General features: G+C 48.2%; 1 protein-coding gene across 2 annotated transcripts in view; it reads right to left on the bottom strand.

The window, feature by feature from the left end:
* TENM4 (teneurin transmembrane protein 4) overlaps positions 1–12,994 on the bottom strand; it is an 813,415-nt gene that overhangs the window by 105,029 nt on the left and 695,392 nt on the right. For both annotated transcript variants that reach the window (XM_066249328.1, XM_066249320.1), the window contains one exon: positions 4,614–4,830. In XM_066249328.1, coding sequence (XP_066105425.1) covers positions 4,614–4,830 — 217 coding nt within the window. The remainder of the gene's footprint in view (positions 1–4,613; positions 4,831–12,994) is intronic.

Below are 12,994 nucleotides of genomic sequence, written 5' to 3'. Positions count from 1 at the left end.
TTATCTGTCCCCCTTCTATGGACAATCTAGTTGGGGTCCTTCCCATCACAATCAAGTTTCAAGAGAGGGGACTCTACATTGTACTCTCCCCATGCCTCCAGGTGGGGGACAGGTGTACCACCAGGTAGATGGGCTCCAGGCATCCAAGCCAGGAAAGAAAGATGGTATTCAAACCACCTAATCTGGTGATGGTGTTTCCTATGCCTATTATGGCCACTCCTACTTTAGACCTACTTTCAATCAGCTGAAGTCATTCACACCCCTGTCACTTTGTGTGGCATTGAGGACAGCTATGGCAGAATGTCAGAGCTACTATGTTCATTAAACCTGTACTGAGTACCCGCTCTGGGCCAGGCACAGTCCTGGACTTGGGGACACAGGGGACCCTGACAGCGCTCCCGAGGGAGGCCGTCCTCACGCAAAGTCCATCTGCCATACTTCTTGCTTCAGGTCAGTCAAACTCCATGCTTTCCTCTGAGGGGTTCATCCCAGCCCAGAGCGCATTCTGCTTGGCTGGGGTCGTCACATTCTGGGAGCTGCTGCCCATCTCTCCCGGGGGGCTACCCTTGCCCCTGTACCTCTGGCACCACTGGGCGTGCTGCACAGGGAGCCACTTGCCCTGAGTCAGACACACAGCTGGGTTTCTGGGCGACAGCCTGCTTTCCTGAACCTGTTCAATGGACTCCCGTTCAGAGCATACAAACAGCGGCCCAGCATACGGGGTGCAGAAGGATGTGGGGCTTTCTGTCAGGCGCAGGCCCTGTTATTGTTACATACAGGCGCGGAGTCGAGTCTGCTTGTCCATCAGAAATCCTACTCTCTGGAAGAGTGCCACTGGATTCCTCCTAACAAGGACCCTGGCTGACAGCCTCCTGGCATAGTGCTGTCTCTTCCTTTCCCCACACAAGGACGGGGCCATCTAATCCTGGCTCCTCCCTGAGTGGCTGCTGGACTCTGTCGGAGGGCAGGTTACTCCCAAGTTTCACTTTCAGTTAAGAAGTGGAGTTGTAAGCTCTTTTCAACATCACCACCATCTTCACCAGCAGCAGCACCATTATCATATAAGTGGTAAGCATTTTTTGTGAGTGGCCAGTGCTAGATTGAGATTTAATGTACATTTTATTTTATTTTTTTCATTTAATTCTCATTTGCAACCCTGCAAAACAGACATTATTACCCCACGCTTACAGATGAGGAAATTAGAGCTCAGAGAAGTTAGGGCATTTCCCCAAGGTCACATAGCTAGTAAGTGGATGCATCTGACTTTAAATGCAGGTCTGTCTAATTCCAGAACTCATGCTCTTTTCACGAGGTCGGGCTGCTGCCATAAAAGCCACCACTTCCTGATCACCTGGGTATCAAGCCCTGTGCGAGGGGCTTTATTTGAGTTAACACTTTCAGCGGTGTTTATGAAGAGTTGCTTGTACTGCCAATGTATAATTGGAGGCAGGTGCACAAAGGTTAAATCATTACCCTGATGTCACATACAGCCAGTGGGAAGGAAAGCCAAGACTCACACTCTGGGCACTTCCTGTTATTCCACATCCCTTCTCACGGGAGGAAAGCAAGCAACAACCCGCACCCAGGCACCGATTTTGCTTTCTCCCAACCATGCAAATAAGCACACTCTCTCACTGGCCCAGATCCAGGTCATGGAACGTCAAGGGGGCAAGTCCAAGGAGAAAAGCATCTGCTGGTTCCTGCTTCTAGGTGTTCAGTCACCTGGGCTTGTTTTGCATAACAATCTATTTGGGGATACTTAGTCCTGATGGACAGCTGTTTCCTCTGAATCTAGATCAGGGAGGAGCAGGGATGTAAAACTCAGGAAAGTGGGAGGTAAAAGAAATGTTTATAGTTTCATTTGGAAGCTCCCATTATGCATTCATTTGTAGAGCAAATACTGTAGTCCAGTATTTGAGGTTTGAAGAGTTGAACGGTCTCTTCTTTGGAAGCATCTGTAATTTAACTGGAGGTACAGATATAGAAACAATGATGTTGGAGCTGACTTCTACTCCTGCTCCTGCTACTAATCTGTAATGTGATTTTCAGTAGATGATTTAACCTCTTTGGACTCTGAATCCACAGTATAAAATTAAATAAACTAGATAATGTATCCATCCATCCTCCTTCCTACTGCCCCTTCCTCCATCCGTCCCTCTCTCCTTCCTTCCTTCCTTCCTTCCTTCCTTCCTTCCTTCCTTCCTTCCTTCCTTCCTTCCTTCCTTCCTTCCTTCCTCCATCCCTCCCTCTCCCCTTCCTTCCTTCCTTCCTTCCTTCCTTCCTTCCTTCCTTCCTTCCTTCCTTCCTTCCTTCCTTCCTTCCTTCTTTCCTTCCATTTCTTCATTGTGCAAGGCAATATCTATGCATATTTGTCTTGAGCAACTCAGTGCTAAAATGATTAACATGGTGTAGTCCTGTCCTGGAAGACTCAGTTTAGAGGGCTGACTGACATCTACATATCTGGTATATTAAGCCACTTGCCCAGAGCCGTGCATCCAGCAGGGGCAGAGTCAGGATCTAAGGCACGTGTTGGCCTGATGCTTCCCTTCTGGTGATGGGTCCGTTTCTCCTGGTACAGGTTTCTCAAGCCACCCACTTGACAGGCTCCTTGAGGCAAGCCAGGCCTATGAGAGCCACAACACTGGAATCCCTGCGCAGGCCCCACCGGGACTCAGGCATATAAGCAGCAGGCATGGTGAGCGACCAGAGAACATACAGGGGTGCATGGTCCCCGCTGGCGCGGATATGGCTGGCATGGCAAGGCGACCCTGTGAGCAGAATAGCCACTGGGAGCCAACCAGCCACAGCCCTCATCAGATCCCATAATGAGTCCAGTCAGGAAAGGCCGAGAAAGTAATATTCTTGACTAGCCATTCAATTTGGGAAGGTCACTGAATTTCTGAGGTTTTCACTCTTCTCGGGGTAGGCTGCAGGGTGGGGACTATAAAGTGCCTTCATCTCTACAAAGGTTCTGGTTTGAACACTTTTGTACACTTGTATCCCGCCCCGCTGGCTGGGCTCAGAGCACCTTCCTCACTTCAGTTCCCCGTCTTGTCCTTGCTCCTGCGGGAAAGGGCTGGGTGGGGGAAACCATGGGCCCTGGAGTCTGAAGGCCCTGCTGTGAGTTTGGCTCCACCACGTCCCAGGAGCGAGACCTTCTCCTCGGAGTTCCAGTTATACTCTGGGGATGATAACACCAGGCACTGGGGCTGGGCGGTTCCCTGGATTGCTTCTGAGTTCCCTGCTGTTCTCCCCTCCACCTTCTCCTTGAGCAAACTTATATGTGCTCATGGTGCCAACTCCTGCTTGTTTGTTGATGGCTCCCAAATCACAGCCTCCAGCCCTCACCTCCCTGTGAGCTCCAGATTTGCGTATGAACTATAAACAGAATTTCCCCGTTGGGTGTCCTACTGAGGTATGTCCCTTCCTTGCTCTGCTTGTGCTCAAGTGGAGCTGACCGCCTTGCTCCCGACCCTGCTCTGCTCTCAGCTCCCCAACTTGGGGAGGGTGCAACCATCTACTTAGGCATCTAACTCCAGCATCCCTCAGGCCCAACCCATGCCGAAGCCCTGCTGATTTCCCCCTCTAAACAGAACTCGAGGATATCCTTCGCCGTTCCTACCCCACGCCCCTACACCACTGTCCCTTGGGCAGGGATCACCAGCCGAGAAGTCATGAATGTAGAAGGTATATACCCTGTGACTGCTCAATTAAACTGTGCTGACTTTAGGAGAAACCTCTGCGTACATGACGCATTATTACATTGGAAGACATTCAAGAGAAATTATTATAAATCCCTCCATCTGGGATACCTTTTCCTAGTTCACAGACCCTGATCTGGGCAGCAAGGAACAGGGAGCAGTCTTTTGCTGGCTCCTGCGTCCTTTCATGCTCCTGGGTTTCTGCACCATCTGTTCCCTCTCCCTGGGTCACGCTCTCCTTCCCTTACCTAGCTATTTCTCATCTTTCAGGCTCAGTTCTTAAGTAATGGCCTTCCCCCTACCCAGGAGCACCTCCTCTATGGTCCCAGGGTCCCCTGCGGGCATGTTTCTGGCCTACCACACTGGAACTGTCTTTTTTTTGTTCCCGTAGTGGTGGGCTGTGAGTGCCCACTGAGCAGCGGCTGTGCTCCACTCATCTCTCTGATTCCAGCACAGGGCTTGGCAGAGAATAGACCTCAGAAGAAAAAAACAACATCCAATGAATGAAACTTGTAAAAGAATGCACGGGAATATGGCTTCAGATACCAGCAGGTGTATGCCACCCCCAGTCTAACAAGTCTTCTGGACATCATTTCTGATGGTGAACAGTGTTAAAACCTTTCAGCTCATCTAGAGACCACAGAATCAGTAATAGCTGACTGCAAAGTGGGTATTGATCCAAGATTCCCCCTGGACCCCTAATTTCTCATTCTCCCCATCTATCACCCAGCAGGAACAACAAAACTTTGCTTATAGAAATTCCAAAAGCCTTGGGTAGCATATTTTCCAAATGCTGGTCTCTGAGGCTGCTCTTCTGCCTTGCTTCCATCAAGAGCCTTCCATGCCCACCCTCCTGGTCTTCCCCACCCCCCACACCCCCATGTTGCCCTGGGGGTGATTCAGGGGACTCACCCTCCGTCAAAGGGGTTCTCCCCGGGGATGATGTGTGTGCTGTCCCTGCCCACAAGGAACTTGATGCGGTCATAGAAGGAGTGCAGGTTCTGCTGGGATACAGGGGCTTGTGTCTCCTGGATGATGTCCAGTGGGTCAGGGGAGCCCAGGCACAGTGAGTTGACATGACAGAGGGGCTGGAGGCAGCAGTCAGGGTCCATGCAGTCCACCAAGCCATCTGCAGAGGTGACAGAGCATGAGGTTGATATGACTATGTTCAATCAGTCACGTTTGTCCACAATACCTTCATCCACTTCTGTATTTTCCATTCATGAAAACCTTTATTAAGTGCCTGAGATAAGCCAAGACCTCTGCTGGGAACCAAGGAGAACCAGGTGCTTCAGGTCTGTCCCCAACCCACTAGTCTTACAGGAGAGACAGGTGAGTAAGTGTACAGTGGACATGTGCTATTGTTTTTTCAAAGAGATAGAAGGCATTATAAACATAGATGAAGGCCCAGTGGTAAGAGACGCCATTGGACATGGAAGTGGCTAAGTTCAGGCTGGGCTCCGAAGGTGAGGGTGGGGGATCAAGGCCAGGCTGCAGAGGCTGGCAGGAGCACACTGTTCGGCCTGGGGGTTGGGGCAGGTTAGGGTTTGCATGTTACCCCAGGGACAATGGGAGCTACTGAAAGGTCTTAAGCAGGGAGTGAAAGCTAGGGGCTCCCTGGTGGGTGACAGGGAAAAATAATGGTTGCTGAGACTAGAGTGCTAATTGTAAGGACTGGAAGAAGTGGGTGGTTTTGAGAGACATTTAAGAGGTAAAAACATTAAGACCTGGCAGTTGATTGGCTTTTGGCGGTGAGGAAGAAGCAGTGCCAGGAAGGCACCAGAATCCTGGGCCTCTCCCCAGTGAGGTAAGGACATGCAGGCTGGGATCTGCCTCCTGGCAGGCGGGGTGGGGGTAGGGGGGTTGGTGCTTTCTGAGTTTACGATGGTTTCTACCCTCTGGCCAAGCAATCATTAGCGGGAAATTCTCTTTACCACATGGATGGATTTCTTCAGGGCTGAAAATAATATAATTTCCAGCTTCCCAAAGTTCAAAGATAGAAATTCCACTGGATCACAGATTTTTGCTTGCATCATCCCAAAGTAATTTTACAGGCACACAATACACTTACTTAAAACGGATAACAAACCCAGGGATCAGAGGCTGCCCCGAGTGAGGGGCAGAAAAAGCCCAGGGCTTACAGTCTGTGTGCTCTGCAGGCAGAGAGGAGTCTAAGGACCTGTGTTCCTGGGGCGGCGGGGAGGGGGCGAGGACCAAACTCTGCCTCTCCTGCTTACTAGCTTGTGGCTTCGGGCAAACTCCCCCACCACCCGGGGGCCTAGATCCCGTCCTGGTTATCTCGGCTGGATCCTCAGCACTAAGTACAGGTGTTTAAAATATGAACTATTAAATAAATAAATGAATGCAAATTCAATGAATTAACAAATGAATAAGGAAACAAAACCAAATGGTAGTTCATAAAAGCCAGAAAACCATTATCTTTACTCTGTTTAACAAACATGGTGGAGGACCGATGAGGCTCGGAAGCTGAAGTTCAACTTCCAGGTTGAGTTTCTGTACTTACTCTGAGCCCCAGTCTCATTACTGACATGCCTCCCTCACCTCTGTCTTGGTGGGTTTGCAATATAGATGCTGCCCACCACAGCACTACTGCATATGCTTTGACTAGACAGGAAGTCCCAGCCCCATAAGCAGCACCCCTAAGCCTCCTTATTCACCTCAGGGGTGGGTGGCCTCAGGCAAGTTCCTTGATCTCCCTGAAACCAAGGTGTTTTTCACCCTAATAAATTAGGGACAAATATCCCTTTTATTTCTTGCTTACTTCTGCCTGGTATCTAAGACCTTATACCCTCCCTGAGGGCAACACAGTGTAAAGAGTATGGATTCCAGAGCCACACTGTCTGGGGTCGAATCCTGGCTCTGAAACTTCCTACTCTGTGACCTTGGGCAAGTTAACTTAAAGTCTCTGGTTCAGTTTCTTATATCTCTTCTGAGGGGAAGAATAAGTGTCACATAAGTATTTGTGACCTAAATAAATATGTCCTCACATCTAGCAGAGTACTGGGCACAGGTAAAGGGGTAAGTCTCCTTTACAACCCTTGTTGTAGTAATATAATGTTATCGTGGTTAAATATATAGAAGTGTAGAAAGTGTGGAAGATGTATAAAAGCAATTAAAATATAATATTAAAAATAATTAAGGAAATTAAAGTTATGCCATCTGGACAGGAATTAATATAGTGGGTGCAGATGTGATAAACAGACTCTGGCTTTCGAGCAGGGCCCAGTTAGTGTGTGTGTGAAGTTATACATAGATAAGAAGTGGCTTGGTGTCATAACTTTGTAACGTAAATAAGAACATCTTAAAAAGTGGTTTGATGTAAACATTTCAGTAGATTAACATAAAAGGGGTCCCCTGCAAGGAACTCCCAAAAAGGTGGTTTGAGGTGATAATCCTGTAGATTGACACCTGTTAGAAGGCACTGGCCAGAAAAGGTACTAAAGCCAAGGAGCCCCCTGCTGTGGTAGTTGCCCAGACCCCAAAGTGAACGTGAACTGTCTCTACGGGGGCTCTGAGCTCTGACCAAAGATATCTGAGAGGAGCACGCCGACAGGGCCCCCTTAAACTGCACCCAGGCATGCCAAAAGGATTTGTGAGTAATAAATTGCCCGTGTGATTATTGCAACTAACTCTGTGTTGGTCGTGTCTTTCCTCCGGTGGCGGTTAGTGTCGTCACTTATCAGTAGCATCCTCATAGCCGCCTCAAGAGTAGTCTCAAAGAGGCTGCCAGCCCTGCTGATAAGCAGGAGTGTCCCACTGCGAAGTCAATCAGGGACGCCTGATCGACGTAGAGCTTGGGCTCTGCTGGGACAACCCCGAACCAGGAACAGGCTCACTAAAGTGGAGGGCCATTTTTCTTCTGTCTGTTCACCTGCCAGATTCATCCTGGGAAGTGGAAAGGTCTCTCCTCACTCTAGCAGTCCTGGGTCCTAACTTGTGGCTCCTGTCCTTGTTTTCATGTACACCAGCTAACTGCCTAGCAAGGCACCTGTCTTCTCTGACAATTGGCAGGCTCCGTCATGCTTTCTCATGCTGCCTATCAGACGTTGCATAAACACATAATTACAGCCGAGCTGAGGGTTATTTGCATTCTGCTATTGATGTTAGCCTGACAGATTCAGCTGCTGCATCCATAACTCGGCAGAAATGTTCCATTATTCAATCCCAGTGAGCAGGGACGTTGACCATTAAATCAGCTAGCACAATTGAAGGGCCGTGAAAAGTCATGGCTAATTTGAAATTTTATTAGCTCTCGCCTGCTCTTGTTTACCACCAAAACAGTCCCCAGAAGCCAGGTTTTCTAGTCTTTATAAACACTGCTCCGTGGCACCTTGGAAGGCTAGCCAGGAGTTATTGCCATCAATACTTATTAATGTAAGTATGATGGTGATGACGATGGTGATAATCACAGCTGCCACGTATTCTGAGCGGTCAGCATTGCGCTAAATGCTTTAGAAGGAACGTTTTTAAGGAACGTGTCCTAGAGTCTTCCTACTGTTGTCCTCGCCACCCTCGTATTGGAGAGAAGGAACCAGATGCCCATAGTGGTAAAGTAACTTGGTCAAGGTCTTACAGTCAGCAAAGAAGCTGACTCAGAGATTGGAACTCAGGTTTTTGTGAAGTAGAAAAGGTTCTTGGAGTCCTGAAGAGCCTTTTTAGGAACTATTTCTTAAGTGGAAAACACGAGTTTCTGAGCCTTGCTGAAATACTGCTCGCCTGCATACTCCTGGCACACTGGGCGCCCTCTCCCTCTGCACTCCTCGCCCCTAGGTTGTCATTTTGACCGTCTCTGTGTCCAGGCGAGGGGCTCCTGGAGAGCAGGGCTGTCTGGCTCGTCCCAGTAGCCCGGCGCCTGCTGCTCTGGCTTTCACCCTCATCCTTGCTTCTGGGATAGGGGTTTTCTCACATTTCTTTTTGTTTTTTCTAAAAAACAGATTCAGCAGTGAATTTTAAAAACAAATTATTGTTTCTGGAGGTCCGAGCATCTTTGTGATGATCTAGTTGGCTATCCTGCTGCAAATGAATGTCTCAGCATGGGCTTTGCACTTCAGTGTGCCCATCTGTAAAATGAACAATCAGACCCATCTCAGGGAGGTGCTGGGAGTTTCGGTGAGATCGTGGATGTGAAGCCCTTAGCATGATGGCCAGCACCTAAGTGCTTGAGAAATAATAGTTGGTATTAGGTCCTGGCCAGGTACTTCCTTTGAACAGGTATTCTGATAACAGAGCTGCCATTTGGCCCTGTGGTGACTCCCTCCCTATGCATACATTTCCAGGCAGCTCTTTCTACATGCAGCTTGGCCTTGGAGAACTGAATCAGAGAAGCATGGCCACAGCAACATACTTATAAGTTAGGATAGCAGGGAACTCAGGGGACTTGAAAACTGGGGTTCTCTGAAGTGGAGATAGTACACATTCATTGCTCTTATAAAAGACCCTGGGACTGAGGAGTCATTCACTGCATGCTTCACAGGTTAGTGATTAATGCCAGGCCAAGAATTCTGTCTGTGCACAACTTCCTATGTTGTCTTTTCCTAGTCATTCATTCAGCAAATATTTGCTAAGTAGTAAATTTGGGCTAAACCTCTGCTAATAGAGACAATCATGTCTATTTTTTGTATTTATTGATTTTAGAGAGAGAGAGAGAGAGAAGAAGAAGAAGAAGAAGAAGAAGAAGAAGAAGAAGAAGAAGAAGAGGAGGAGGAGGAGGAGGAGGGGAGAGGCAGGAAAAGGGAGGGGGGGAGAGAAATATCAATTTGTTTCACTTAATTTATGTCTTCATTGCTTAATTCTTGTATGCTCCCTGACTGGGGATTGAACCTGCAATATTGGTACATTGGGACAATGCCACAACCAACTGAGCTACCCAGCCAGGGGCGAGACAGTCATATTTAAATGAGATACGTACATATTTTGAAAATGAGTAGAGCCCATACAACTCTTATCAGAGGCTGAGTTTATAAGACCAGCTTTCAGGCAAACCCCTCTTTATATTTTCAAATGAGGCATATGGCCTCCTGAGACAGGGCATAGGACTGCTCTTGTGGCAGGAAAGAATCTTCCAGTTTAATTTGCTTAGGTCTTGATGACAATTTTAAAAGAGTCATGTTAAAAGGAAAAAGTATGCTTTGGGGACAGAAAAGCAAATCTGGAGGTAGATGAGAAATACATCTGGCCTGACCTGTGGTGGCGCAGTGGATAAAGCGTCGACCTGGAACACTGAGGTTGCTGGTTCAAAACCCTGGGCTTGCCTGGTCAAGGCACATATGGGAGTTGATGCTTCCTGCTCCTGCCCCTGTTCTCTCTCTCTCTCCCTCTCTCTCTCTCTAATAAAAATGAATAAATAAAATCTAAAAAAGTAAATAAATAAAAATACATCAGTATCTAGTTTTTGAGGTTCTCTGGCTTTGGCCAGTTTGGAAACATTTACATCTTCCAAGCACTTTCTATTTTACTTACTTGTATATTACACACAAGTTGGTTGACTTATAAAAAGTCCGTGTTTCATCTATTTGCTATTCCCACTGTGAGACCCTCACTATCACAGCAGAAAACCATAAAACAAAACAAACCTCCCAAAATATCAATGGGAAAAGTTTTCAATGAAACCCTCTTAAACTCTAAACTCTGGCTTTTGGAAAAGAGCATCCCCACAACCCTGAACCTTCCTCTTTCCTCACAGTGTTGAAGGCCTCTCTCCCTGTCCGTACTTGTGAAAGTGATGAGAAGCGGAAGAAGTCAGAGGCCATTTGGGCTCCGTGAGGCTGGGAGGGGTGACACCGTGCCACGTCCAGCAGGGGACTCTGGTGGCAGTGAGGGCAAAGGGAAAGGAAATGGCCAGAAGAAAGGCAGAAAAGAAATTTAAATGAAAGAGAGAAAGGAAGGAAGGAACGAAGGGAGGAAGGGAGGGAGGGAGGGAGGGAGGGAGGGAGGAAAAGGGAAGGGAAGGGAAGGGAAGGGAAGGGAAGGGAGCAAAAAAAGAAAAGAAAAAGGGGCCAGGTCTCTGGGCACTAAATGAACATTCCAAAGTAGTTCATGCAGTTAGTTGTGCCCCTTGAACTTGAAGGGCCCTCCTCCGTGCTGAGCTGCCGCAGGCCGTACTGGTTTCTGCTAACATTTCCACCTCCGTGCTATCAATTTGAGTACGAGGGCCATGCCATTTGCTCTTGCGCCCCTGCTCAGTGTCTACCCTGCTGGTGGGTATCAAATGACCTTGAGAACTAGGGGCAGGAGTACATGAGAGAAAAAAGAATCCAGGCTGGAGGACTGAAGACCCGCTTCTTCTCCTGGGCCTGCCACTCCCTAGCTGTGAGACCTTGGGCCTGTCCCTTCGTGTGTCTGAGACCTAATTTATTCATGTAAAAACTGAGATTAGAAGTTCTGCCATTCTCTCAGTGTTGCTGAAAGATTCGGGTAAGACATTTTGGAGTCCTTCCCATGCCTGTGGCTGTTCCTGGGGCCCCCTCTGCAGACAGGTGCAGGGACACAGGGGTGGCTGCGGTAGTCTGCCATAACTTGCAGTCCTGCCTTAGCAATGGCTTTCTGATCATTCTGTGATCTTAATAGCTGCCAGTGATCTTGCCGGCGGGAGGAGGGGGATCTTGGGTGACTTACCCCCCTCTCTGATGTCAGTGTTCTCACCTGTGAAGGGAAGGTCAGCGGGGCAGCCTCTGCGGCTAACCTGTCTGGCAGCCACGTTCTGGTCCTATGCCCCAGGCCCATCTCCTCTGGTGGCTTCCTGCTATAACTTTCACAGAAAGTGAAATTCTGTGAAAGGTGAGCATGAGAATTCTGTTGAAGGTGGTCAGCTAGCTTCTCATCGGTACAAATGAGGACACATTGGGGCTTAGGCTATGTGATTTATCTATCATCATACTGTCAGTAAAGTGGCAGCTTTGGGAATCTGGTCCCTTATCTTTCTCCCAATCCAGCTGTTAGGTATTCTTCCACAGCTATGTCTATTTCTCTATCCCATCCTTATCTTTCTCCCAATCCAGCTGTTAGGTACTCTTCCACAGCTATGTCTATTTCTCTATCCCGTCCTTATCTTTCTCCCAATCCAGCTGTTAGGTACTCTTCCACAGCTATGTCTATTTCTCTATCCCGTCCCCCTCCGCAGAGAGAAGGAACTGACCTGTTTATTTCTGTATCCCAAATGCACGGCATAGTGCTTTGCACACAAAGCACTGTATTTGTTGAATGAGTAAAAAATGAATGAATGCTTCTGTGAGGATTTCAAATTGATCAGTCTGGCAGGGCCAATTGAGAGCTGTGGGATGTGATGAGGCCCCACTACCCCCAAGAACTTGTTCCTCTCCTTAGAAGGGAGGCACAGGGGACAGGCCTGTTCTGGTTTTTTGTTGTTGTTGTTGTTTGTTTTTTAGCACCTGTCATGTGACTGGCAGGCCCTGTGTTGGGTAACGGGCAGACAAGAGTAAGACAGAGTTGTGCCTCCAAAAGATTATATTTGGTGGGCCAGACAGAGACAACAGAGTGCTAGAAAAGAAGGAAGCAGAGGACTGCAGAAGTCCAAAGGTGGGGACCCCGCTCAGGCTGGGGGCGGGGATATTTCCTGGAAGAGAGAGTGCTTAAACAGAGACTGGAAGGACGATGAGAACAAGCTGAAATGAAAACAGAGCTGGGGGCAAGTTGGTCAAATTTGTGGGCTAGTACACTCTTTGCATCACAGTTGTTTGCATGGTTCCTTAAATCGATAGCCCCGCAGAGTGTATAACAAGTCCATCATCCGTCTCTCTGCAGGCTTAACTTCTCCCCACTCCACAGCTCATCAGCCAACCTCAGCTCGCTCCTGTCTGCCGTCTGGCCACAGAGCCGTTCTGCTGCAGGCTGTGAGCAACACCCGGGAGGCCCTGGGGTGGGGGGTGGAGGGTGGGATGCACCTCTTCTGTACACATCTGGGAGAGGTTTTTGTCATTTGCTATAATAAATTCTGTGCCTTCTTTGAAAAGGCTTGCAAAATCTTTATCTGTCCCTTAGAACACAGGATTTTTAAAGGTCAATTTCTCTCATCTGTTATCACAAGAAACATGGTTTAGAGATAGTGTAAAGGGTGAACAAATTCTATGGCTTTATGTGAACTCTCCCTTCCAGCGAGAGGAGATAGGCAGAAAGGGGGACAGAGAGCTTTGTTCTCAGAATCCCTGAAATTTCTCCTCCAGGTTGCATCTATCAATTATCTGCGTTGCAATCCGTGATTATTTTTCATGGGAGCAACACTGCCTAAAGAGATCATCATACCTTGAAGTTTATGA

Source organism: Saccopteryx bilineata, chromosome 1 (genome assembly GCF_036850765.1).
Source record: "Saccopteryx bilineata isolate mSacBil1 chromosome 1, mSacBil1_pri_phased_curated, whole genome shotgun sequence".
Lineage (NCBI taxonomy): Eukaryota > Metazoa > Chordata > Mammalia > Chiroptera > Emballonuridae > Saccopteryx > Saccopteryx bilineata.
The sequence above is the reverse complement of the archived record's forward strand: the minus strand, read 5'-3'. Positions and strand labels throughout refer to the sequence as shown.